The 27,738-nt window shown below is 42.8% G+C and overlaps 1 protein-coding gene across 5 annotated transcripts in view; it reads left to right on the top strand.

Moving 5' to 3' along the window:
* LOC137352568 (CTD small phosphatase-like protein 2) overlaps window positions 1-27,738 on the top strand; it is an 87,954-nt gene that overhangs the window by 51,379 nt on the left and 8,837 nt on the right. For all 5 annotated transcript variants that reach the window (XM_068018215.1, XM_068018216.1, XM_068018213.1 and 2 more), the window contains 7 exons: window positions 2,863-2,997; window positions 7,934-8,152; window positions 14,297-14,417; window positions 21,811-21,922; window positions 22,461-22,547; window positions 23,206-23,268; window positions 23,979-24,058. In XM_068018215.1, the coding sequence (XP_067874316.1) occupies window positions 2,863-2,997; window positions 7,934-8,152; window positions 14,297-14,417; window positions 21,811-21,922; window positions 22,461-22,547; window positions 23,206-23,268; window positions 23,979-24,058 (817 nt within the window). The remainder of the gene's footprint in view (window positions 1-2,862; window positions 2,998-7,933; window positions 8,153-14,296; window positions 14,418-21,810; window positions 21,923-22,460; window positions 22,548-23,205; window positions 23,269-23,978; window positions 24,059-27,738) is intronic.

Raw genomic sequence — 27,738 nt, 5'->3', positions numbered from 1 at the left:
TCATCCTCTAAGGGTCCCACACTTACTCCTGCTACTCTCTTCCTTTTTATAGAAGCTCTTACTGTTTGTTTTTATATGTTTCTTGCCAATTTACTCTCATAATCAATTTTCTCCCTCTTTATTAGTTTTTTAGTCATCCGCTGCTGGTTTCTAAAAAAAAATTCCCAATCCTCTGGCCTACCACTAGCTTTTGCCGATTTGTACGCCTTTGTTTTTGATTTGATACTCTCCTTAACTTCCTTTGTTATCCACGGGTGGTTCATCATTCTCATTGAATCCTTCCTTCTGACTGGAATAAATGTTTGCTGAGTGTTATGAAATATCTGCTTAAAAACTGCCTCTACTGACATTTCCTGTAGTCTATTTTCCCAGCCCGCTTTAGACAACTCTTAGAAACAGTCCCTGATGCACTCTACAAATTCGTCTTCCATGCTACCCTTGCCAATTTGATTTGTCCAGTCTATATGCAGATTAAAATCACCCATGATAATTGCAGTGCCCTTCTTACACGCCTCTATTATTTCCTGATTAATATTTTGTCCTAAAGAGAGGCAACTCCTCAGGTGCCTATAGACCACTTCCATCCATGATCTCTTTCCCTTGCTATTCCTTATTTCCACCCAAACTGATTCTACATTCCGATATATTACGCCTATATCATTACTCACAACTGCACTGATCCCTTCCTTTAACAACAAAGCTACCCCACCTCCTTTTCCTTTCTGCCTGTTCTTCCGGAATGTCGTATTTCCTTGAACATTGAGTTTCCAGTCCTGGTCGTCCTGTAACTATGTCTCTGTGATAGCTATCAAATTATATTCATTTGTTTCTATCTGTGCCGTCAGCTCATCTATCTTGTTACAAATGCTACGTGCATTGAGATAAAGAACCTTAAGCTTTGACTTTTTACCATTTTTACCTACTCTGGTTCTAATTTCTGCTGTACTCTTATGCTTGTATTCTCTGTCCCTGCCTGTCACGCTCTGATTAATGTATGCCCCTTCACTACCCTGCACCTCTGCTCTCGCGTAACTTTTCGACTTTTTAAACTTCCCTTCAATTGCACCCTCCCCCCACTATTTAGTTTAAAGCCTTATCTACAACCCTAGTTATACAATTCGCCAGGACACTGGTCCCAACGTGGTTCAAGTGAAGCCCATCCCAATGGAACAGCTCTCTTTCCCCAGTACTGGTGCCAGTGTCCCGTGAATCGGAACCCATTTCTCCCACACCATGCTTTGAGCCACGCATTTACCTCTCTAATGTTATTTACCCTATGCCAATTTGCATGTGGCTCAGGTAGTAATCCGGAAATTATTACCTTTGTGGTTTTGCTTTTTAATTTAGCCCCTAGCTGCTCATAGTCACTCAGCAGAACCTCTTTCCTATTCCTACCTGTGTCGTTGGTACCTATGTGGGCCACGACAGCTAGATCCTTTCCCTCCCACTCCAAGTTCCTCTCTAGCCCGGAAGAGATGTCCTTAACCTTGGCGCCAGGTAGGCAACACAGCCTTCAGGACTCTTTATCTTTGTTTCAGAGAACAGTATCTATTCCCCTAACTATGCTCTCCCCTATTACAACTACATTTCTCTTTTCTCCCCTCCCCCTTTGAATGGCGCTCTGAACCATGGTGCTGTGGTCAGTTCGCTCATCCTCCCTGCAGTCTGTGCCCTCATCCACACTGGGAGCAAGAACCTCCTACCTATAGGGTAAGGGCACTGGCTGAAGTTCCTCCCAAGCTAAATTCTGGATCCCCATACCTGCCTCACTCACAGTCACACCCTCCTGTCCCTGACCATGGTGCAAATTGGATGTAATTAATCTAAGGGGTGTGACTGTCTCCTGAAACACAGTGTCCAGGTAATTCTCCCCATCCCTGGTGTGTCGCAGTGTAAAGGCCTGCTCAGGTCGGGAAAAAGAAACGGATCCAAACCCACCCGATCCACAACCCAACCTGAGCCCGACCCGACCCAAGTCCCTTCAATTCTGACCCGACCATCCCTTTCCTTACCTTCCGACTGGGAAGTTCCACGAAGCTGCAGCGCATGCGTGATGACGTCAATCGCTCACTGAGCAGATTCCGTTTCGTCCCGGACTCCCAGCTTAGCTAAGTTTTTTATTTTTAATACTTAACGGCAGAGCACTTACCGTGTGTGTCCAGCCCGACCCAGACTTGGCCCAACCCAATCCAAGCCCTAAAGCCGAAGGAAGAGGGGCCTGACCCCACCCGAACCCGACACGTCATTGGGTTCAGGTCGGGTAGCAGGCCTTTATCGCAGTGTCAGCAGCTCAGACTCTAGCTCACCAACTCTGAGCCGCAGTTCCTCGAGCAGCCAGCACTTGCTGCAGATGTGGTCACTGTGGATCACACCGGCGTCCACCAGCTCCCTCACTACAGCTGCAACACATCGCCTGCCAAGCCATCTCTATTCTATTTAATTAATTAATTTGGGTCTCCGTATTTTTTTTAAAATGAATTATTTAAGTGTACTCTTAATCTGTAATGTCTCCTGGTTTAAATCACTCGGCCAAAATAAAAAAGAGACGCGGAAGAAATACCCACCAGTCACTTGCCAGCTCTCTTGTGACATCACACTTCGATTTTGTTGGTCAAGCAGGTCCACTGTTCCGCTGAACAGAGCACTCTCACCACCGCTGCTGCTTCTGGTCTCGGGCCTCGGGACTCTGCTGTTTATATCCCGGCTCCCCTGTGCTGTCTTCTTTTTCTCCCCTCTCCCTGCCCCCATAAATATGCTTTACTTTGTTTCATGGAAGACTGAAGCAACAATTAACAATCATAATCATTTGCCCCTCTGCAAAGATTATGGCACATATTAAATCTTATTATTTTTTTTTTTTAGAGACTGGAGGCTACAGCAGTAAACAGAATGGGAAACTACCGATTGTTAATGATGTGGTCAGCCCTCCACGAACTGCCTTACTGGGGACCATCTTTTCTCCAGTGTTCAGTTTCTTCTCACCAGCAAACAAAAATGGTAAAGTATTAAGTACCTGTGTCTTTGGGGAAAGGGGCACATGCAAAGTCTTTGTCCGGCAATATTAAATGAAGTAGTGTAGTGAATTTGTACAGGTTTGTTTTAAAGTGTCTTGGCAATGTCAGGAAGCAGCACATGTAACGTTTCTTTTAGAATATATTTGATGCAGTGGACTTTAAGTACATTAGGATCATACAGCAGAGAACAAGGCCATTTGGTCCATACTGCATGTGCCAGCTCTTTGAAAGTGCAATCCAATTAGTCCCACTCCCCAGTATTTTCCCCATAACCCTGCCGTTTAGTCCTCTTCAAGTACACGTCCAATTGCCCTTTGAAAGTTACCTAGGAACCTGATTCCATCAAACTTTCAGATAGCGCATTCCAGATCTTCTCATTTCCCCTCTGGTTCTTCTGCTAATTATTTTCAATTTATGACCTCTGGTTACCACCAGCTTGCTAGAAGAAATAGTTCCTCCCTGTTTGCTCTGTCAGAACCTCTCATAATTTTGAATGCCAAATTATTTGTATGATGAAGTGGTAGGATATTTTCTCCAAGTGGGAAGTTCCAGTTCTGGGCCTTATTGTTACATGCCATGTGTTTCCTGGAGGAAGAGAGAAGGGATTTGGAGAGTACAGGCTGCTGTAGCACAGCTCCTAGTGGCTAATTACAGCAGTGGCAAAGGTCTGCGAGTAGGTCAACTGCCAGCTCAATTGGTTGGGGACAGTATGCTGGGGGGAAGTAAAGAGAGAAAACGTCTTTTCTAAAATTTAATTGTGTTCATGAGGCAGTGAAAAGCTTTGTGTTGTAGACTGTGCTGTAATTGGAGATAATCTAATGAAAGGGGTACGCAATTTTTAACAAAGAAATAGGATAATTCTTTTCTTTCTTAGTCTTTTTATCTTATTTTTTTTTCCTTCAATATAGCAATTGAACCAGGGCTAGGAAAGATCATTTTAATGCAATAGCTGCTTCTTTGGCCAATGACTATGGAGCCTCATGGGTTGGTTGACTGATTCCAGCAGTACAGTCCTGGGGCTAACTCTGAATTTGTTTCTTATAGCTTTTTCTTTTACTTTTGAAGCATCTTGACCATTTTATGAGGCAAAATCAGATTGATTCAATTTTTTTGGCACTGTTTACCAGAAATAAATGTGATCAAACATTCTGTCGGTCAAGATAATATATATCTAACTTTGTACTTTTAGAATATTGGTGGACCACCCGCATCTGAATTTTGCAACAGTAATTGCACCTGTAGTGCAAACACAAAGACACACTTTTCAGGAAAACCCCTCTGCACATTTCACAAAATGTGTGTGAACTAATTTTATACTTGTAATTCCCAAATCTTTCTAGGACTTTGGGCATCCAGAAAACCAGTGTCCTTGTGTAATTTGATTTTTTTTTTTAATTGTAAAGCAATGAATGAAATCGAAATTCTTCATTAATTCTTTCCCAAATACCTGTTCATTCATTGAATTGTAATATTTTTGAATGTAAAATATAGAAAATGCTAGAAGTACTCAGCAAGTCTGGCAGCAACAAGGGTTAACATTTCAGGTCTATGATCTTTGGTCAGAATTGGTAAAAGTTAGAAATGCAACAGGTTTTAAGTAGATACAGAGGCAGGGGAGGAGGACAAGAACAAAAGGGAATGCCTGTGATAGGGTGGGAGGCAAGAGAGATTAAATGACAGCAAAATACTGCGGATGCTGGAACTCTGAAATGGGAACAGAAAGTGCCGGAAATGCTCAACAGGTCTGGCAGCATCTGTGTAGAGAGAAACAGTTAACATTTCAGGTCTGTAACCCTTCATCAGAACCCATGAAAGGTGATATCAGGTTGCAGACCTGAAATGTTAACTCTGTTTCTCGCTACACAGATGCTGCCAGACCTGTTGAGCATTTCCGGCACTTTCTGTTCCCATTAAATGACAAAATGGCTATGCAAGGCAAAGGTGGATGGTAATGGGACAAATAAAGAAAGAAAAGATGGGTCTAAAGGAGCTGTAAATGAGAAAAACAGAATCATTACCAACAGCTGCTGTCCAAAGACAAAACCAAAAAAAAGAGAAACAAAAAAAATGTGAACAGAGGTTATGATCTAAAATTGTTGAATTCATTGTTGACTCCGGAAGGCTGTTAAGTGCCCAGTCAAAAGGTGAGGTACTCTTCCTCGAGCTTCCGTTGAACACCATTGAAACAGTATAGGAGGCCGAGGTCAGAATGGGAGTGGGCGGAGAATTTTTTGTTGTTGGACATTCTTATTGCTTCCTATATAGTGTGTAAGAGAAAAATTTTAATTTATAACATTGTTATATACATTCTCCAACATTGTCTCAAAAGTACTTAAAAGTGACATAACTTATGTTGGCAAATGTGCCAGCAGTTTTGCATAAAGCAAGATCGCACAAATTATTGAGGGATTAGTGCCCAGCTTGACCTTTGGGTGTTCTGGGAGGATTTTGTCCCAAGATTTCTAGACAGACTGATCATCTTTGAATAGTGTCATGCGATCAGCTCATCTGAAGATCAGTGCATGTGACAGCTCACCCATGCTGGACATATGAACATACGATTAGGAGCAGAATTAGGCCATTCGGCCCTTCTAGCTTGCTCTGCCATTTAATAAGATCATGGCTGATCTGTTTGTGTCTAGAATCCCACACTCCCATTGACCCACAATAACCTTTGATTCCCTTGCCTAACGAGAATCTATCTACCCGGTCTTAAAATGATTCAGTGACCCCGCCTCCGCCACCTTCTGAGTCAAAGAGTTCCATAATTGCTTAACCCTCTGAGAGAAAACATTTCTCCTCATCTCCGTCCTAAAAGGGCGACCCCTAATTTTAAAACATTGCCCCCTAGTTCTGTCTTTTGGGCCTCCTTATCTCGAGAGACAATGGATACGCGCCTGGAGGTGGTCAGTGGTTTGTGAAGCAGCGCCTGGAGTGGCTATAAAGGCCAATTCTGGAGTAACAGGCTCTTCCACAGGTGCTGCAGAGAAATTTGTTTGTTGGGGCTGTTGCACAGTTGGCTCTCCCCTTGCGCCTCTGTCTTTTTTCCTGCCAACTACTAAGTCTCTTCGACTCGCCACAATTTAGCCCTGTCTTTATGGCTGCCCGCCAGCTCTGGCGAATGCTGGCAACTGACTCCCACGACTTGTGATCAATGTCACACGATTTCATGTCGCGTTTGCAGACGTCTTTATAACGGAGACATGGACGGCCGGTGGGTCTGATACCAGTGGCGAGCTCGCTGTACAATGTGTCTTTGGGGATCCTGCCATCTTCCATGCGGCTCACATGGCCAAGCCATCTCAAGCGCCGCTGACTCAGTAGTGTGTATAAGCTGGGGATGTTGGCCGCTTCAAGGACTTCTGTGTTGGAGATATAGTCCTGCCACCTGATGCCAAGTATTCTCCGAAGGCAGCGAAGATGGAATGAATTGAGACGTCGCTCTTGGCTGGCATACGTTGTCCAGGCCTCGCTGCCGTAGAGCAAGGTACTGAGGACACAGGCCTGATACACCCCTAGTTCTGTACTCCCCCCATAAGAGGAAACATCCCGCCACATCCACCTTGTCAAGACCGTTCAAGATTTTATATACTTCAATCAAGTCTCTTACTCTTCTAAACTCCAGTCAAAACAAGCCCAGTCTGTCCAACATTTCCTCATAAGACAATTTGCTCATTCCACGTTTCAATCTAGTAAGCCTCCTCTGACCCACCATCAACACATTCACATCCTTCTTTAAATAAGGAGACCAAAACTGCACACAGTATTCGAGATGTGATCTCACCAATGCCCTGTATAACTGAAGCATAACATCCTTACTTTTACTTTCAATTCCTCTTGTAATAAAGGATAACATTGAAATAGCCTTTATTACTTGCTGTACCTGTATGCTAACCTTTTGTGACTCCTGCACTAGAACACCTAGATCTCTCTGCACCTTGGAGTTCTGCAGTTGTTCGCCGTTTAAGTAATACTCTGCTTTTTTTATTCTTCCTGCCAAAGTGAACAAGTTCACATTTTCCCACATTATGCTCCATCTGCCAGATTTTTGCCCACTCACTCAACCTATCTATATCAGTCTGCAACCTCCTTATGTCCTCTTCACAACATACTTTCCTACCTATCTTTGTGTTGTCAGCAAATTTAGCTACCATGCCATTGCTCCTCTCATCTAAGTCATTGATATAAATTGGAAAAGGTTGAGGCCCCTGCGGTACTCCACTCGTCACATCCTGCCAATCAGACAAGGACCCATTTATGCATACTCTGTTTTCTGCCAGCCAGTCAATCTTCTATCCATGCTAATATGTTGCCCACTACACCATGAGCAATAACCTTTTATGTGGCACCTTATCAAATGCCTTCTGGAAATCCAAGTACAGAACGTTAACGGGCTCCCCTTTATCCACAGCACATGTTACTCCTTCAAAGACCTCCAATAAATTGGTTAAACCTGGTCTGCCTTTCACAAAGCCATGCTGACTATTCCCAATTACCTCGAATTTTTCTGTGCCCAGCCATAGCCTCCTTAATGATCAATTCTAACACTTTCTCCACAACAGACATCAAGCTAACTGGCCTATAGTTACCTGTTTTCTGCCTCCACCACCCCCACCCCCCCCCCCCCCCCCGCCCTTTAATAGAGGGGATATATTTGCTATTTTCCAGTCTGATGGAGTGTCAGCTTTGATTACGTTCGCACATCCTGGAGTGGAACATCTGACTTGGAGGCAAAAGTGCTATCAACAGACCAAAGCTTTTCTAGTATTGTTTCTTCTTGTCTATCGTGGCTACAGTGCTTTAATGAATACACATAGTTTGTGAAGTCTTAATTTCATTCAAAGAGTGATGACACTGCAGTGAGTAATCTTTCTTTTTTTTTAGGAAATGTGATTTAACACTTATGATTGTATTTGCAGGAACATCAGGTTCTGACTCTCCAGGTCAGGCAGTAGAAGCTGAAGAAATCGTCAAACAGCTGGAACTGGAACAGGTGGACGAGATCACCACCAGTACGGCAACGTCGGCCACTGGAGGACTGTATTCTGGCCAAGCAGTGACAGCGCAATCACCGTCTCCTGACAGCAGTTCAGATGATGCAGAGGATGAAGTCACCAATGACCTTCACCCTATGCCAGGTACAGTAAACTTTTTAAGTGAACAGTTCTTTGCATTTGCAAATTCTGGTAGAAAATGAGCCTTGTGGGCTGCTGGGGGGTGTTGTAGGGAAGGAATCATACTACACATATCCACCTCAGAACCCAAGTGACACAAGACTACCCTCATGGATGTGTTCTGAAACCTCTTACCTGTGGTGCTGTCTGTAGTCAATTTGGCCAGGCTGCTGAGTGATTGGGCATTTTGCATGCGTGCATACAGTATTGCTGTAAAAGTATTCGTACAAGCGGCTCTTTAGAACTAGCAGTTAGAATCAGTAGTTTGTTGATTCCCATCACTGAGTTTAGTGAAATGTTAAATTCGGAGTTGCTGGAATTAGTGAAGCAATGATGTTATGGCCCTAGATGTTTGTTCATGTGCTGTCAGTGTTATGCAGTGGTTATTGAAGAATTACTGGCAGAGCATCAGTAATAAACGTTTTTTTACATTTGGCAGATTGCCCAGTACCTTTTGATTTTTTTCTGATCAACTGAGACATGATGAAATTCATCATCATGCTTCAGAATCCCAAACTACTGAGAAATCCACATGAGTTTCTGTTTGCCTGACCTGCTGTGCACACCCTCTGTCCCCATAGACCCAGAGCCTACTTCTCTCAGCCTAGAGAATTTGGCTACAGTTTGGCAAGAGCTAAGACTTGAGGACCCCTAAATATACTGAGCAAGGTACTGCTGGAGTTTATACTGTTAAAGTTGCAGGTTACTAGCACAGCTGTTTTAGAGCAAGGACCACGCTTCCCATTCAGGTGTTGGTTTGCAGGGTTTATGAACTGTTTCCGGCGAGAGCCAGCACTGGCACTGGGCGAAGGAGGAATTGCAGCTATCAGTAATAGATCTACTCTGCAGGCACCACCAATAAACTAGACTGGCTGGTCAATTGTCCACAATGAGTTGGAGTGCTGTGGACTTTTCTACCTCATCTGTTGGATTGCCAAGTCTCATGTATATAATTCATACCCTCCCAATTTCATTCAGCTCAACCACAAAGACTTTGCTTACCTTCCACCACCTCCACCCTAAAAAAGAAAATTGAATCACGCAGCACAAAAGGAGGCCATTCGGCCCATTTTTCCTGTGCCAGCTAGAGCTATCCAATTAGTCCCATTCCCCTGCCTTTTTCTTTCCCCATATTGCTCCAAATTTTTCCTTTTTAAGTATATATCCAATTCTGTTATTACACTGCCTGAAGCAGATTCAATAGTATCATAACTCGCTGCATTAAAAAAAATCTTATCTTCCTTCCTTCTGGTTCTTTTGGCAATTCCCTTAATTCTGTGTTTTCTGGTTACTGACCCTCCTGCCAGTGGAAATAATTTCTCCTTAGATACTCTATTGAAACCCTTCATAATTTTCAACACCTTTGTTAACTAGTCTGTAGTGGTCATTGGACAGCTGACGAGAGTAGATTTGTCTGTTTCCTGGAGATCTTTAGGTGCCAAGTAGACCTGCTGAGGAGTACAGTGAGCAGCTGAGCTTACCATGGGCTGTGTAACTGTATCGTCTCACCACAGCATGCACATGTGTGTGAATTAATTAGCTGACTTAGCACTGGTCTAGGTTCCTGTTCGTACTGCTGGCATAGAGCGCATTAAACATTTTTACACTGATAGTACAGTGTAATTTCTAAGCTACAGACTATTCAGAAGTATTTGTCCTGTAATCAGAAGTGCATACATAAAAATGAGGTGTCAGCCTGGTGAAACTACAACACAGCACTTCTGGCATGACAAACAGGGGAAGCAGCATGCGATAGGCAGGGCTAATTGATCCCACAACCAACGAATCAGATCTAAGCTCTGCAGTCCTGCCACATCCAGTCGTGAATGGTGGTGGACAATTAAACAGCTAACAGGAGGAGGTGGCTCCACAAATAGCCCCATCCTCAATGATGGGGGAGCCCAGCACATCAGTGTAAGAGATAAGGTTGATGCATTTGCAACAATCTTCAGCCAGCAGTGCCGAGTGGCTGATCCATCTCGGCCTCCTCGTGAAGTCCCCAGCATCACAGATGCCAGTCTTCAGCCAATTCGATTCACTCCACGTGAAAACAAGATGTGACTGAAGGCACCGAATCCTGCAAAGGCTATGGGCCTTGACAACATTTCAGCAATAGTACTGAAGACCTGTGCTCCAGAGCTTGCAGCGCCCCTTGCCCAGCTGTTCCAGTACATCTGCAACCCTGGCATCTACCCAGCAATGTGGAAAATTGCACAGGTATGTCCTGTACACACAAAACAGGACAAATCCAACCCATCCAATTAATGCCTATACTAGTGACAATTTATAATGGCCAATTTATAATGGCAGGTTGATAGTCTACTCTCGATCATCAGTAAAGTGATGGAAGGTGTCGTAGCTATCAAGTGGCATTTGCTTAGCAATAACCTGCTCAGTGATGCTTATTTTGAGTTCCGCCAGGGCCACTCAACTCCTGACCTCATTACAGCCTTGGCTCAAACATGGACAAAACAGCTGAACTCAAGAAGTGAGGTGAGGGTGACTGCTCTTGACGTCAAGACAGCTTTTGACCGAGTATGGCATCAAGGAGCCATAGCAAAACTGAAGTCAATGGGAATCAGGGGGAAAACACTCTGCTGGTTGGTGTCGTACCTAGCACAAAGGAAGATGGTTGTGGTTGTTGGAGGTGAATAATCTCAGCTCCAGGACATCACTGCAGGAATTCCTCAAGGTAGTGTCCTAGGCCCAACCATCTTCAGCTGCTTCATCAATGACCTTCCTTCAGTCATAAGCTCAGAAGTGGGGATGTTCGCTGATGATTGCACAATGTTCACCATTATCCAGCCATGGGCCTGATAAGTGGCAAGTAACATTCGCGCCACACAAGTGCCAGGCAATGACCATCTCCAACAAGAGAGAATCTAACCATCGCCCCTTGACATTCAATGGCATTACGATTGCTGAATCCCCCACTATCAACATCCGAGGGGTTACCATTGACCAGAAACTGAACTGGAGTAGCCATATAAATACTGTGGCTCTAAGAGCAGGTCAGAGGTTAGGAATCCTGTGGCAAGTAACTCACCACCTGTCTCCCCAATGCCTGTCCACCATCTACAAGGCACAAGTCAGGAGTGTGCCTGGATGGGTGCAGCTCCAACAACACTCTAGAAGCTGGACAGCATCCAGGACAAAGCAGCCCGCTTGATTGGCACCCAATCCAGAAGCATTCACTCACTCCATCACCGACGAACTGTGGCAGCAGTGCGTACCATCTACAAGATGCACTGCAGTAATACACCAAGGCTCCTTCGACAGCACCTTCCAAACCTGCGACCTCTACCACCTAGAAGGACAAGGGCAGCAGTTGCATGGGAACACCACCACCTGCAAGTTCCCCTCCAAGCCACACATCACCCTGACTTGGAAGTATATCACCATTCCTTCACTGTTGCTGGGTCAAAATCCTGGAACTCCCTTCCTAACAGAACTGTGGGTGTACCTACCCGACTTGGACTGCAGTGGTTTAAGAAGGTGGCTTACCACCACCTTCTCAAGGGCAATTAGGGATGGGCAATAAATGCTGACCAGCCAGCAATGCCCACATCCCATGAATCATGGGAAAGCCACACACCATCCTGATTTAGAACTGTAATGCCGTTCCTTCGCTGTCGCTGGGTCGAATTCCTGGAACACCCTTGATAACAGCACTGTGCGGTACTTACACCCCAAGGACTGCAGCGGTTCAAGAAAGCAGCTCACCACCACCTTCTCGAGGGCAATTAGCAATAGGCAATAATGCTGGCCTAGCCAGCGATATCCACATCCCACGAACAAATAAAAATCAGTAAATAATCTCTTAATTCAAAGTTGCTGAATTCAAATTTGTTGTACTAAATTCTCAATTTCTTTTAGCTCAATTCACATTATTGGATAATTCAGACTATTTCAATGTAGAAAATGACTGATTAAGGTTGGACTAACTGCTACTCAAAAGATGTTGTCCCTGATCCAGTCTGATTAACGGACAGAGTGCTTCCTCGCTGACTAATAGAATACCAAATTGTACTTTGAGAAACAAAGACTACACAGTAGCTCAAAGGGGTTCAGAGCTTGACAGATGACCAGATGTTCATGAGACAAGCTGAGACAGGGTACTGCCTGTGTGGAGTTTGCAAGTTCTCCCTGTGTCTGCGTGGGTTTTCTCCGGGTGCTCCGGTTTCCTCCCACAAGCCAAAAGACTTGCAGGTTGATAGGTAAATTGGCCATTATAAATTGTCACTAGTATAGGTAGGTGGTAGGGAAATATAGGGACAGGTGGGGATGTTTGGTAGGAGTGTGGGATTAGTGTAGGATTGGTATAGATGGGTGGTTGATGTTCGGCACAGACTCGGTGGGCCGAAGGGCCTGTTTCAGTGCTGTATCTCTAATCTAATCTATATACCTTAACAAATATACTTATTTGGGTGCGTTGGTAGACCAATTACACTATCGGAATTACTATAATGTGGTTTGCACTGTAAATGTAGATCACTTCGTGCCAAGAGGTGAGAGACAAACTCCAGGGAGTAAGCCCTCATTAAGGTGACAATGCAGTGGTTTTTGTCGAGGTTCATCCCAAGCAGCTCTGTAACACAGGAGTCTGTGCTCTACGGGCTGTTCCCAGGGACGCACACCGAGACAAACATCAACTGCTGCTGGAGGACTATCAATTTGGTGAAAGACGCCCTTTGGTCTGCCCGAAACTTGCTGGTCTTCCAGCGCAAATGGTTGTCCACCACCGAATGTTGCAGACTGGCACATTCCAAGGTCCAGGACTACGTGCTGAGGGACGCACTAAAGCTTGGGGCAGTCGCAGCAAAGGCTCAATGGGGAAAGACCACAGTGTAAGGTCCCCCCACCAAGCTGAACTGAGGGGCTGGATCCATGGGAAACCCCTCGAACTGTATCGTTAATATTTTCATTTGCTGTAAATGTAAAACTGTAATTGGCATGACAATTGTGAAATGGAAGGGTTGTGAAGAAACTCATGATAGTATTGAAGGAAACTGATCTCCCTTGCAATGTTTGTATTTTTTGGTGCTGTTTGAAACTGTTTGGCAATGTAATTTTTACAGATTTCTATGAATAAAGTATATTTTGGAAATAAAAAAAAAATTAAGGTGACATTAATGTGGGCTTGCTCCCTGAAGTTTGTCTCTCACCTCTTGGCATGAAGTGATCCACATTTAGAGTGAGTGCAAACCACTTTGTAGTAATTCTGATAGTGTAACTGGTCTAGTTAAAATCTAGTTTTTGTTTAAGCTCATCAGTGTGCCTGGGAACAAATTTTAATTTGAGTGGATTCAGCCCTGTAAAAATGTAACTAGCTTTTAGCGGCTTGAGAATTGGACTTCTTCACTTGGCTGCAAGAATAATTTCCATAAAGTGAACGCATTTTCCATATGTTTTGCCAGCCCAAACAGTGCTTTTTATCGCAACTTAGCCAAGCCTGGGTCCCTGGAGTATAACAAACTCCTGAGTTGACTTTTAGTAAAGCCTTTCAGTGAGTTATTGGTTCACCTAGTTTCTTTTGTAACCCTCCTCTCGTGATACTTATACATCAAAAGGCAAGATTAGAATCCGAGCACAGTATGTTAGTATTGAAATGCATTGTGCTTCTTAGTGGGAGATGGATAGGCCTGACCTCTACATGCAGTTGGGGAATTATATGGATGAATAAATTTCCTCAGAATCCATATCTACATGGTTCTAAAGGAGTGGCCATGAGAAGCAAATGCTGGATAACTCCTTTACTGTCGTCTTCTAAGTGCTAGGCAGTAACAAAATATTTCCATTCTAGTGCTCTGACTGGTAGAACAAGCATGTCCTATGTCAATTGTACTCTATATTGTTGAGTCATTTAGAGGTCTGGTTGGACCGTTTTAGCTGCATTGGCCTACTTTAATTGTACCTTTTGGAGAGAGAAATAAAATTGAGAGAGGACTAGGGAGGTATGCATTTTGCAAAGTTGTTAGGTAAAGCAAATGTTAAAGGAATGCGTTATAAGTATTTCCTTTAGATTGAGTAATTTCAGGCAGTATGCTGTCTTCAAAACATTTTTAACAGCATTGAAAAAATTTGTAATGTTCACTTCTTAATTTTTAGCACCAGAATTGAATGTGTCGAATATAGAACTGTGCAAGACAATATCTTCTCCTGACTCTTACCCAGAGCCACCTGCTCACCCGGAGGCAAGCTATGAAGAGGACTGGGAAGTTTTTGATCCGTAAGTGTCTGTCAACAGTTGCCTGTTAGAAGTTGCACATCATTTATAAATTCTGTAATTCTGAGCGCATTGGCTCACTTGCCTCTGAGTCGGAAGGTTGTACATTCAAGTCTCACTCCAGGACTTGAGCAGAAAAGTCAAGGCTGGCTCTGCAGTGCAGTACTGTGGGAGTGCTGCAATGTTGAAGGTGCAGTTTTTTGGATGAGACATTAAATCAAAGCCCTGGCTATTTCTCATGTGGATGTAAAAGATCCCATGACATTATTTTGAAGAAGAGTAGGGGAGTTACCCCTAGTGCCTTGGCCAATATTCCCTCAATCAACTTCACAGAAACAGATTATCTGGTTGTTATTACATTGCTATTTGTGGGAACATGCTATGGACAAATTGGCTGCCACATTTCCGACATTACAACAGTGGCTACGCTTCAAAAGCATGTCATTGCCTGTAAAGTGATTTGGGATGTCCTGAGGTTGTGAAAGACGCTATATGAATGTGAGTCTTTCTTTCTCGGGGTCTTTCTTTCTCGGGGTCTTTCTTTCTCGGGGTCTTTCTTTCTCGGGGTCTTTCTTTCTCGGAGTCTTTCTTTCTCGGAGTCTTTCATAAGAACATGAGAAATAGGAGCAGGAGTAGCCCATTCAGCCCCTCAAGCCTGCCCCGCCATTCAATAAAATCATGGCTGATCTGTCCCAGACCTCAACTCCTCTTTCGGGCCTGCTCCGCATACCCCTTGACTTCCCGAGATTTCAAAAATCTATCTACCTCCTCCTTAAATACATTTAGTGACCTAGCCTCCACAACTCTCTGAGGTAGAGAATTCCAGAAATTCACCACCCTCTGAGAGAAGAAATTCCTTCGCATCTCAGTTTTAAATGTGTGCCCCCTTATTCTGTAATTATATCCCCTAGTTCGAGATTCCTCCACCAGTGGAAACATATTCTCAACATCTACCCTCTCAAGCCCCCTTAAAATCTTATATGTTTTAATAAGATCATCTCTCATTCTTCTAAACTCCAATGAATGAAGGCCTAACCTGTTAAGTCGTTCTTGATAAGACAACCCCTTCATCCCAGGAATCAGCCTCGTGAACCTTTTCTGAACTCCAATGCTATTATATCCTTCCTTAAATAAGGGGACCAAAATTGTATGCAGTACTCCAGGTTTGGCCTCACCAACGCCCTGTAGAGTTGTAACAAGACTTCTCCATTTTTAAACTCTAACCCACTAGCAATAAAGGCCAAAATTCCATTTGCCTTCCTAATTAATTGCTGCATCTGCCTGGTAACGTTTTGTGTTTCATGTACAAGAACACCCAGATCCCTCTGTTCTGCAGTATTTTGTAGTCTTTCTCCATCTAAATAATCTGCCTTTTTATTCTTCCTACCAAAGTGGATGACCTCACACTTTCCCACATTGAACTCCATCTGCCAAGTTTTTGCCCACTCACTTAACCTATCTATATCCCTTTGCAGATTCTTTGTGTCCTCGTCACAACATGTCTTCCCACCTATTTTTGTATCATCAGCAAATTTGGATACACTGCACTCTGTCCTCCTGCAGGTCATTGATATAGATAATTAATAGTTGAGGCCCAAGGACTGATCCTTGTGGCACCCCACTAGTTACGGCTTTCCAACCTCAATAAGACCCATTGATCCCGATTCTCTGCCTTCTGTGTGTTAGCCAATCTTCAATCCAAGCCAACACATTACCCCAATACCCTGAGCTCTTATTTTGTGCAGTAACCTTTTATGTGGCACTTTATCGAATGCCTTCTGAAAATCCAAATACACTACATCTACCGGTTCCCCTTTATTGTCTCTGCTTGTTATATCCTCAAAGAACTTTAACAAATTTGTCAAACGTGATTTCCCTTTCGTAAAACCATGCTGACTCTGTTTGATTGCATTATGTTTTTCTAAATGGCCTGCTGCTTTTTCCTTAATAATGGGCTCTAGCACTTTCCCAATGACAGATGTTAAGCTAACTGGTCAGTAGTTCCCTGCTTTCTGTCTCCCTCCTTTCTTGGTAAGGGGCGTCACATTAGCATTTTTCCAATCCGCTGGTACCCAACCGGAATCCAGTGAGTTTGGTATATTATGACCAATGCCTCCACTATCTCTGCAGCCACTTCTTTTAAAACCCTTGGATGCAGGCCATCAGGTCCTGGCGACTTGTCTGCCTTTAGTCCCATCAGTTTGTCCGGCACCTCTTCCCTCGTGATAGAGATTGTTACAAGTTCCTCCCTCCCATTTACACCTTGCTTATCTATTATTGTTGGGATAGTGTCCTCCACCGCGAAGACCGATGCAAAATACTGGTTTAAATTATCTGCCATTTCCCTGTTCCCTGTTATTAATTCCCCAGTCTCATCCTCTAAGGGTCTCACACTTAGTCCTGCTACTCTCTTCCTTTTTATAGAAGCTCTTACAGTTTGTTTTTATATATTTCTTGCCAATTTACTCTCATAATCAATTTTCTCCCTCTTTATTTTTCAGTCATCCGCTGCTGGTTTCTAAAAAATTCCCAATCCTCTGGCCTACCACTAGCTTTGCTGATTTGTACGCCTTTGTTTTTGATTTGATACTCTCCTTAACTTCCTTTGTTATCCACGGGTGGTTCATCATTCTCATCGAGTCCTTCCTTCTGACTGGAATAAATGTTTGCTGAGTGTTATGAAATATCTGCTTAAAATCTGCCACTGCTCCTCTGCTGACTTTCCTTGTAATCTATTTTCCCAGCTCGCTTTAGACAACTCTTTCTTCATACCTCTGTAATCGCCTTTGTTTAAGTTGAAGACGCTGATTCGAGACCCAAGTAGCTCACCCTCAAACTGAATTTGAAATTCTACCATGTTCTGATCGCTTCCCCCTAGAGGATCCTTAACTCCGAGATCTCTTATTAATCTTACCTCATTACACATTACCAAATCTAAAATAGCCTGTTCCCAGGTAGGTTCTGCAACATATTGTTCTAAGAAACAATCCCTGATGCACTCTACAAATTCATCTTTCGTGCTAACCTTGCCAATTTGATTTGTCCAGTCTATATGCAGATTAAAATCACCCATGATAATTGCAGTGCCCTTCTTACACGCCTCTATTATTTCCTGATTAATATTTTGTCCAACAGAGAGGCATCTCCTCAGGTGCCTATAGACCACTCTCATCCATGATTTCTTTCCCTTGCTATTCCTTATTTCCACCCAAACTGATTCTACATCCCGATCTATTGCACCTATATCATTGCTCACAACTGCACTGATCCCTTCCTTTAACAACAAAGCTACCCAACCTCCTCCTCCTTTCTGTCTATTCTTCCGGAACATCGTATATCCTTAAACATTGAGTTTCCAGTCCTGGTCATCCTGTAACTATGTCTGATAGCTATCAAATTATATTCATTTGTTTCTATCTGTGCTGTCAGCTCATCTATCTTGTTACAAATGCTACGTACATTCAGATAAAGAGCCTTAAACTTTGACTTTTTACCATTTTTACCTACACTGGGTCTAATTTCTGCTGTACTCTTAATGCTTGTATTCTCTGTCCCTTCCTATTACACCCTGATTAATGTATGCCCCTTCACTACCCTGCACCGCTGCTCTCTCGTTATTTATTGACTTTTTAAATTTCCTTTCAGTTGAACCCTCTCCCCCACCCCGACTGCCGCCACTGCTTCTGGTCTCGGGCCTCGGTTCTTTTATATCCTGGCTCCTCTCGCCTGTTCCCGCTGTCACCGCTACCGGCCCTGCTTCTGGTCTCGGGCCTCGGTCCTTTATTTCCCAGCTTCTCTCGCCTGTTCCCACTCTCGCCACTGCTGCTTCTGGTCTCAAGCCTCAGCTCTTTTATATCCTGGCTCCTCTCGCCTGTTCCTGCTCTCACCACTGCCGCCGCCATTCTCGGCGTCTCTCATTCTCGGCGTCTCTCATTCTCGGCGTCTTTCTTTTGTTCGAGTCTTTCTTTTTCCAAGACTCTCTTTTAACACATCAGTTGTGATACTTTTATTTTTTTATTCGCTGATTTGAAAGAAGGCTGGATTATAAAACTGTAACCTGCAACAAGCTGCTGTTAATTATAAAATTTTACAGCATAGAAAGAGGCCATTCAGTCTATTGCACCTATACTAGTATTCTGGAAGAACTATTCACTTGGACCCCACACCTTTTTACATTTTCTTTTTCAAATATTTTGATTGAATATGCTTTAGGTTATTGTAAAGCCTCTGGTTCCGGGGTCAGTTCAGCCATGATCTAATTGAATTGCAGAACAGGCTTGAGGGGCTGAATGGCTGGCTCCTGTTCCTATGTTCTCTCATCTTGAACCAAAAAGTCTCTTTTGTGCCTACAGAAGACTTGGGCATAACTGGGTCATAGACTTAGAATAAGGGATTGCCCATTTAGGATTGAGATGAGGAAAGATTTCTTCACTCAGAGGGTTGGGAATTCTTGGAATTCCCTAACCCAGAGAGCTGTGGATGCCCAGTCTTTGAGTATAATCAAGACTCAGATCCATAGATTTTTAGGCACTATGGGTATGGGATAGTGCGAGAATGTGGTGTTAAGGTAGAAGATCAGCCATGATCTTATTAAATGGTGGAGCAGGCTCAAAGGCCATGTGGCCATTCCCTGCTCCTATTTCTTATAATCTGGGTGCTATAGATTTTAAGGCAAAATGGTAATTCTACAGGCCTATCAGTGTAACTATAGTTAAGCTTTGCGTTATTGTAAGAATTGGACACTGAAGTGGTGCTATCTAGTGGCCAGTGTGTGCACATATTTTGCAAGGTGAATTAGAAACCATCATTGTTGAATGTGAATTAGAATATGTAAAACACTTTAAATAAAGTCACATCTGACCTGCATTGTTTTTTTGGAGATTGCAGCAGTTTGGGAGCAGAGAGAAAGGTAATAAGGTTACTACAAAAATGTGTCATATGGTGCCGAGTGTCTCTTCACTCCACCATTTGTTTTGGGCAGTCCCATCATTTCAGTTTTTGTTGTGCTGAGCACTTATGTTGAGGGTCTGCATTTCTGTGGCAAATGTGAGAGAGGCATAGATTTTCTAACTTTGTCAAGCAATTGAGACTAGGAAAAATCTAAGGTTCTTCAAAATGAGAACAGAAAATGCTTGAAATGCCTATCAGTTGTTGAAATCTGGAAGAAGAAAAAAAGTCCTCTTTTGAATGCTGTTGGTCCTTGTTTGTGTTTCCAGCATTTATTAATTTTCTTTTGGTGAAATTGAAGTGCTGTGGGATTTTTTTGTGCATGCAAAAACTAGTGCCAATTCACAGTGAGGGCTGGGATTGCTGCTGTCATTATAGTAAGGTCTGGAGCTGTGGACTTTGACCATAGTGCAGCAGCAGTGAAGTAGCTAACATATAGTGCACGTTGCTTTAAAAAAAGGATGTGATTAGATTAGATTAGAGATACAGCACTGAAACAGGCCCTTCGGCCCACCGAGTCTGTGCCGACCATCAACCACCCATTTATACTAATCCTACACTAATCCCATATTCCTACCAAACATCCCCACCTGTCCCTATATTTCCCTACCACCTACCTATACTAGTGACAATTTTTATAATGGCCAATTTACCTACCAATCTGCAAGTCTTTTGGCTTGTGGGAGGAAACCGGAGCACCCGGAGGAAACCCACGCAGACACAGGGAGAACTTGCAAACTCCACACAGGCAGTACCCAGAATCGAACCCGGGTCCCTGGAGCTGTGAGACTGCAGTGCTAACCACTGCGCCACTGTGCCGCCCCATTTATAAGAGCATTTATAAGAGTGCCTCTTGTGACTTCGGGACGTCCCAAAGCACCTTACAGCCAATGAAGTACTTCTGAAATGTGGTCACTGTTGTAATGTAGGAAATGCAGCAGCCAGTTTTGTGCAGGGTCCCACAAACAATGTCCAGATAATGTGTTTGTTGTGATAATTCTCCTTTCTTCTTTGGAATACTCCCATGGAATCTTTTACCATGACCTTAAAGAGCAACTGGGGTATTGTTGTAACATTTTATCTGAAAGATGACACCTCCAACAGTGCTACACTCCTTCAGTATTGCACGGCAGTGTCAGCCCAGCTTTTTGTGCTCAAGGCTCTGGAGTGGGACCTCTACTAACAACCTTCTGACTTAGAAGCAAGAGTGCTATTAACCGAGCCATGGCTGACATAGGAGTTTAGGAACATAACCTGTGTCTGATCTGGCAGCCAAAGCTCAGAAGCATGCCTGCTGTTGCTGCAATTTGGTACTTAAAGAACAGTGACTGAACTTGTAGACAAATTCCTGTGACTAATTTTAATTGTGTTAGTAGTTAACCATGCTTAATCTTTTGCTACAGTCGATCAAGTGAGTCGAATTGTGGCTCTGATTGTCTTTCCTGTCCGTTTACCGTCTCCATCATGCTATCAGATTCCTGACCTGCTGAGCGTTTCCAATATTCCCTACTTTTTATTTCCAGCATCTGCAGTATTTTGCTTTCCGCTTTTAACTAATCTTCCCAGTCGCCTGTTTTCATTAGGCCATTTATGGCTAAACCGAGAATCATCACAGTAACTCATCTCAATTTATTTTCTTTCCCTTTCATCAGTGGTTCCTGCACCATGTGTTACCTCATCCTAGGTTGCTGCTAATGCTGCTAGCTGTTTGGAAGTTAACACAAACTGCTTGTAGTGATTGATATGTTTCCTCTGTGTGGACAAAAAACTGTCTGCTGCTCAGCAGCTCCTGATGGTTTAAATTATTATTTAGCATGGATGAAATTGTGGATGCTCATCAGGGCACTATTTGCCCTACCTCAGTCATCTTAAATAAAAAAGCACTTTGAGCAAACTTCTGACTTTCTTTCACAAACCTTTGAAATTAGTGATTGGTGATATAGTCTTTTGTAGACATTATCATGTCGCTGAGTATTCCAGAAAAACAAAATGGTCTTCTGTTTCCCCTCCTGACTTTTTTTAAATTGACCATGAAAGGTAGTACTATTGTTGTACTGAATACATTCTGTATCCTACAAGGAGGTCGTAGTATTTGATGGATTCCATAAACATATGTTCACGTACTGACTTTAGTGTCCCAGCAAGCAGTTTCCACTTCACTGATGATGTGACGCTTATGGCTGTGTGTAAGCATTGTCAGATCGTTAATCTCATCAGGAATTTTAAAATGAAACCCTTGGCACCTGCAGGTTTTTAACTCAAACTCCTAGTGAAAACATGGATACTCACAGCGAGTTTGAGTGATTTATTCTCTGCAGTGTAAATACGCCCTAAGTGCCCAGTTATTTTTGAAGTTGCCATCTGGGAGTTGCTACCTACTGGGCTTAATTTCCATCAAATGAATACTTTTTTCATGCGTTTTAACCATTTGTTTTTGTTTGCTTGTTAGTTATTTCTTCATCAAACATGTACCACCACTAACAGAGGAACAGCTAAGTCGGAAGCCAGCCCTCCCACTTAAAACCAGAAGTACACCTGAATTCTCTTTGGTCCTAGACTTGGTGAGTGAAATTGTGCTTTAAAGTGTATGTATATGTACATTATATGCACAACATTTTAATGAATAAAATAATACTAAGTTTGATTTATAAAATAAAAATTAACAGACATTGATGCCCAGTTCAATATGTAAAACATCAACATCATAGAATATGGTACCAATATTCTAATTACCTGTGTGATTTAGCTTTTTGTATCTGTAAGATTAATGAGTTTAGTTTTTTAAAACCTATGGAAAAAATGGGAAGGGGTACTGTCTGCCAGCATAGGCATCTGTGACCTCAACCAGCAGAACTTCTGGATCCAAGTATGTTCTTGAGTTGTTTCCTCTTCTGTAGTTGATTTGGACTGGAAGTATGGGAGGTTGGTTGTATAATCTTTAATTGTTAAAAAAAAATCTACCATCTTTTTAATTGGACTTCTCATGACACATTCTGGCTTGAGTTGCAGTTTGTTAAACTGACGATGTGCATTTACTTTCCACATTCCCTGAAGTTTCACCACTGTTTTATGATTCTTGCAAATGTTCTTTCCTGGCAGGATGAAACATTGGTGCACTGCAGTCTCAATGAACTGGATGATGCAGCACTTACCTTTCCTGTCCTTTTCCAAGATGTAATTTACCAGGTAAAAGAAACTTGTCCAAGTCTAGCTGGCAAATTTGGGAAATGCCTGGCTGCGTTTGATCTTTTATGTTCCTCCTTCAAATTCAAAAACTGCGTCTGCTCGTTCACGCTTGACAGGTATCTCTGAAGTCAAGATTCAGCAGTGGGCAGCCTAGCATGTTTCATTGGGATATCCTGCACGTGGCATTACTGAATATTGTGCAGGCTTCCACATAAACAGTCACCACGTAGGCCAAGTAGCCGAGCAGGAGATCAGTGCCTGCAGAGAGGAGAGGGAAGAAAATGTTTTAATTAACAATGTGACAGTAAGGATGTCTGATTTGTACTGATCGAATCATGCTTCACCCAAGCCATTTCTAGGTTGTATGAAGGAGCCCCTGAACTCCTAATTATCTCTATATAATACGTCTCATTTTAAACCTAGCATTATGGGGCATATTCAAAGGAAAATGGTTCACTTTAAAGACCTCATATTTTCCTTCATTTTCCTACTCTTCCTCCCTCATACCCTGAAACTGATATATTCTTATGGCCTTTAAAGAAATGACTTATCCATTGGTTATAGTACTCATGTTACTTTAGTCCTTGGTATGTAATCCTTTATGTATTTTTATTTAAATTGTCACAATACTCACTAACTTTTTCACGTCGTGCTGTAGGTTTATGTACGGTTGAGACCCTTCTTTCGGGAATTTCTGGAACGAATGTCTCAGATTTATGAGGTAAATTTGAAAGAGTTCTGTAATGAATAAAAAGACGCTGTATGGTCAATTATAGCAGTCACTTGCCCTTAGATCATTTAACATCACTTCAGTATGTTGCGACAGCAGAACTGCACAATCCTTTTTTAAACTAATAAATTTCTGCAGCTTGGCTTAAAATAGCATACTAGGAAACTAAGCAATATATTTTCAGCAGAATGCATATTTTGAGTTTTGCAAAGCAGTTACACTTTTTCAGGTTTCTATTCCCTCTTTGCCCCAGATTCCCACCCAAGGTGTTTCTCTCTACGTTGCTGGTTTACAACAGCTATGTAGCCACCATATAAATTGAAGGTTGTGCTTGTGAAATAAAAGGGTGTTCCGTAGGCTACTTAGAAAATCAGACAGATGCAAGAAATCTAGTTTGAAGTTCCAAATTGAGGGCCTGAAGGTTCCTGGATTGCTAGGTGGCCTATTGATCTCCACCATGATATTGGTGATGAATTCTTGAAAAATCTCTATATTTGCATATTCTTTAAGATTTGCTTTGCTCTTGGCTTAAATTGATTTTTCATGAAGTTTGGATAAAGTTTCTTGCATGTAGCATTTAAAAATATTTTGAAAGCATCTACTTGTACTGTATACGCTATGTTCAAGGCTGTTGTAAATTATTAAATACAGAAAATCATACATTAGCAGATGCAGCATTGTAATGTTTCCTGATCTTGCAGATTATTCTGTTCACTGCCTCTAAAAAGGTCTATGCAGACAAATTGCTGAATATTCTGGACCCTAAAAAACAGTTGGTCAGGTAAGTGTTTCATTAAATGTTTGTGGTATAATGAAAAAGAATGTTGAAGAGAAAAGGAGCAGTTGATATTCTCGTCATTGTTGTTCATCCCCATCTTCAGCCCCTGCCCTCCACAAATAAATACTGCCATCAGGATTGGAGTCTTTTAAATATCTTAGAATGATGCATTCCTCTGTCTTGTAACCTTTCTATCTCTGTAACCTTCTCCAAGATCTCTGCACTCTATTTCTGGTCTCCTGTGCATCTCTGATTTTCATTGTTCCACCGTTGACAGCCATGCCTTCAGTTGCCTGGGCCTTAAATTCTGGAGTTCCTTCCCTAAACCTCTCCTACTCCTTTAAGACGTTTCTTAAAACTTACCTCCTTGATCAAACATTTTGGTACCTGTTCTAATATCTTCCTATGTTGGTCATTATCAAAATTTGTTTGACAACACTGATGTGAAATGCCTTTGGGATGTTTTACTATGGTAAAGGCGCTTATTTATTTATTTAGAGATACAGCACTGAAACAGGCCCTTCGGCCCACCGAGTCTGTGCTGACCATCAACCACCCATTTATAATAATCCTACATTAATCCCATATTCCTCCCACATCCCCACCTTTCCTCAATTCCCCTTCCACTTACCTATACTAGGGGCAATTTATAATGGCCAATTTACCTATCAACCTGCAAGTCTTTGGCTTTGGGAGGAAACCGGAGCACCCGGCGAAAACCCACACAGTCACAGGGAGAACTTGCAAACTCCTCACAGGCAGTACCCAGAATTGAACCCGGGTCGCTGGAGCTGAGAGACTGCGGTGCTAGCCACTGCGCTATATAGAATAATAGAATGATTACAGCACAGAAGGAGGTCATTCGGCCTGTCGTGTCCATGCTGGCAACTCTGCTCGTCCCGCTTTCCCTGATGTTCCTGCAAATTTTCTCTCTTCAGTTCCTTATCCAGTTTCATTTTGAAAGCCACAATTGAATCTGCCTCCACCACACTCTCAGGCAGTGCATTCCAGATCCTAACCACTTGCCTGAAACACCTAAAAACATTTTTCCTCATGTCACCATTGGTTCTCGAGCCAGTCACCTTTAATTAGTGTCCTCTGGTTCTTGACCATTCTGCTACCCAGAACAGTTTCTCTCTATCTACTCTGTCTGGATCCTTCATGATTTTGAACACCTCTGTCAAATCTCCTCTCAACCTTCTCATCTCTAATGAGAACAACCCCAGTATCTCCTCATCTCAGCAACCATTTTCATAAATATTTTCTGCACCCTCCTTCCTGAAGTGTGGTACTAAGAATTGGACACAATACTCCAGTTGAGGCCAAACCAGTGTTTTATAAAGGTTCATCATAAGTTCCTTCCTTTTGTACCCCATGCCTCTGTTTATAAAGCCCCGAATCCCATATGTCTTTTTAACCACTTTCTCAACTACCTTTCTGCCATCTTCAACAATTTGTTGTCATATACTCCCATGCACCCACAAATAAATACAAGTTTTTGTATAATGAAATAATTGAGGTTTTGATTGTTGCTGGTTTGTTCATGGCAACTAACCAAAATCTGCAGATAAGTAACAAAGTTCCATCAGAAGATCAATACTTTTGAGTATTGACATGCAGGGTTTGGAGTGAAGTGCTAGGATTTTTGGTGGGGCTGTGTTTCATTTAACTGGAACCTGGAACAATGATCCCAACTTGCTATTCTGAATCTGCTGTTGTAAAGCAGCTTCAGAAGTACCCTGCCTAACTCCACTCTGTAAATGATAGCCTCAAGAATACAGTCAAGTAGGTTTTATCTTTTATCTTTTGTTATTTTTAAATAGGATGATGGAGTTAGCCAAACTGACAAATAGATTAACTGTTAGGAAGCTTGTACTTGGCTTGCAAAGCTGGAGGTTTTTTTTCCCCTTCTCTCTATCCACTCCTCACACGCCATTTTCCTCTTGAAAGTGCTGAAGTTTACTGAGATTTGCATAGTGTCCTTCCTCCTTGCAAAGTGACCATTCTTTGCCTGAACTCAAACTGCAGGTTTGATTGGCTGTTTGGCCACAAAGCGCCACACTCAATCCTGTCCTTGCCTAGTGTGCACTGTTCAAAGGTCAATGAGGTAATCAATATGGTGTTAAACCTGGCTGATTTACATCTGATTTTAACCCCTGCAGGCCTTGTTTTCCACTGATAATCAAGTGTGGCTTTGTGTTTTACTCCGATCTCCAATTGTGATTAATTGGCTGAGACACCAGTGAGTTTCTACCCCAAGGCTTCTCCCAGTGCTGCTCTTACTGCCTGCCAGGAGAATTGCAGGACTGGCTGGGACAACTTGCTACCTGTTTTCCCCATCCCCCCTTACAGAGAAGCAGTTGGCCCCAGGATGACACAATTGCAATTCAGTGCCTTGTAGAGGATTGAATTTACACTTTCATCATATTGGAATATGAAGAAAGGAAGATCTTGCACTTGTATAATGCCTTTGATATCCTCCATGTCCTGAAGCGCTTTGCAGCCAGTGAATTATCACTGTTGTAATGTAGAAAATACAGCAGCCAACTTGCACAGAGCAGGGTCCCATAAAATGTGAGATAGATGAACCAATAATCTGTTAATGTTTGCTGAGAGATAGATGTTGGGTAGGGGACACTGGGAGAACTCCCTGCTCTTTGAATAGTGCCATGGAATCTTTGATGCCCACCCGCACAGCGTCTTGATGTAGGATCATAGGAAATAAGTGCAGGAGTTGGCCATTCGGCCCCTCGAGCCTGCTCTGCCATCAAACTGATCATGGCTGATCATCTACCTCTAGGCCATTTTCTTTTGATTTCTGTCTTGAACATGCTCAATGATTGAGCTTCCACAGCCCTCTGGGGTCAAGAATTCCACAGATTCACCACCCTCTCAGTAAAGAAATTCCCCCTCATCTCAGTCTTAAATGGCCTGCCCCGTATTCTGAGACTTTGTCCCCTTGTCCTAGACTCACCAACCAGAGGAAACATCCTATCCACAGCTACACTGTCACGCCCTGTAAGAATTTTGTAAGTTTTATTGAGATCTCTTCTCATTCTTTGAAACTCTAGAGAATGCAGGCCCAGTTTCTGAAATCTCTTGTCATAAAACAATCCTACCATCCCAGGGATTAGTCTGGTGAACCTCTGTTGCACTCCCTCTATGGCAAGTATATCCTTTGGTGACCAAAACTGTACATAATACTCCAGGTGCGGTCTCACCAATTGAAGCAATACGTCTTTATTCCTGTACTCAAATCCCCTTGCAATAAAGGTCAACATACCATTTGCCTTCTTAATTGCTTGCTGCACCTGCATACCAGCTTTTAGTGACTCATGAACAAGGACACCCAGGTCTCTGGACATGCAGACGATGCAAATTATAGCCGTCTGTCAGATAGCGAGGAGGATAGCTGTAGGCTGCAGGAATGTATTGATGGTCTGGTCAGATGGGCAGAAAAGTGGCAAATGGAATTCAACCCGGAGAAATGTGAGGTGATGCATTTGGGGAGGTCAAACAAGGCAAAGGAATACACGATTAATAGGAAAATACTGAGAGGTGTAGAGGAAGTGAGGGACCTTGGAATAAATGTCCACCGATCCCTGAAGGTAGCAGGACAGGTCAATAAGTTGGTTAAGATGGCATATGGAATCCTTTCTTTTATTAACCGAGGTATGGAATAT

The sequence above is a fragment of the Heterodontus francisci genome, chromosome 38 (genome assembly GCF_036365525.1).
Source record: "Heterodontus francisci isolate sHetFra1 chromosome 38, sHetFra1.hap1, whole genome shotgun sequence".
Lineage (NCBI taxonomy): Eukaryota > Metazoa > Chordata > Chondrichthyes > Heterodontiformes > Heterodontidae > Heterodontus > Heterodontus francisci.
This window is presented reverse-complemented; position numbering and strand designations above follow the sequence as displayed.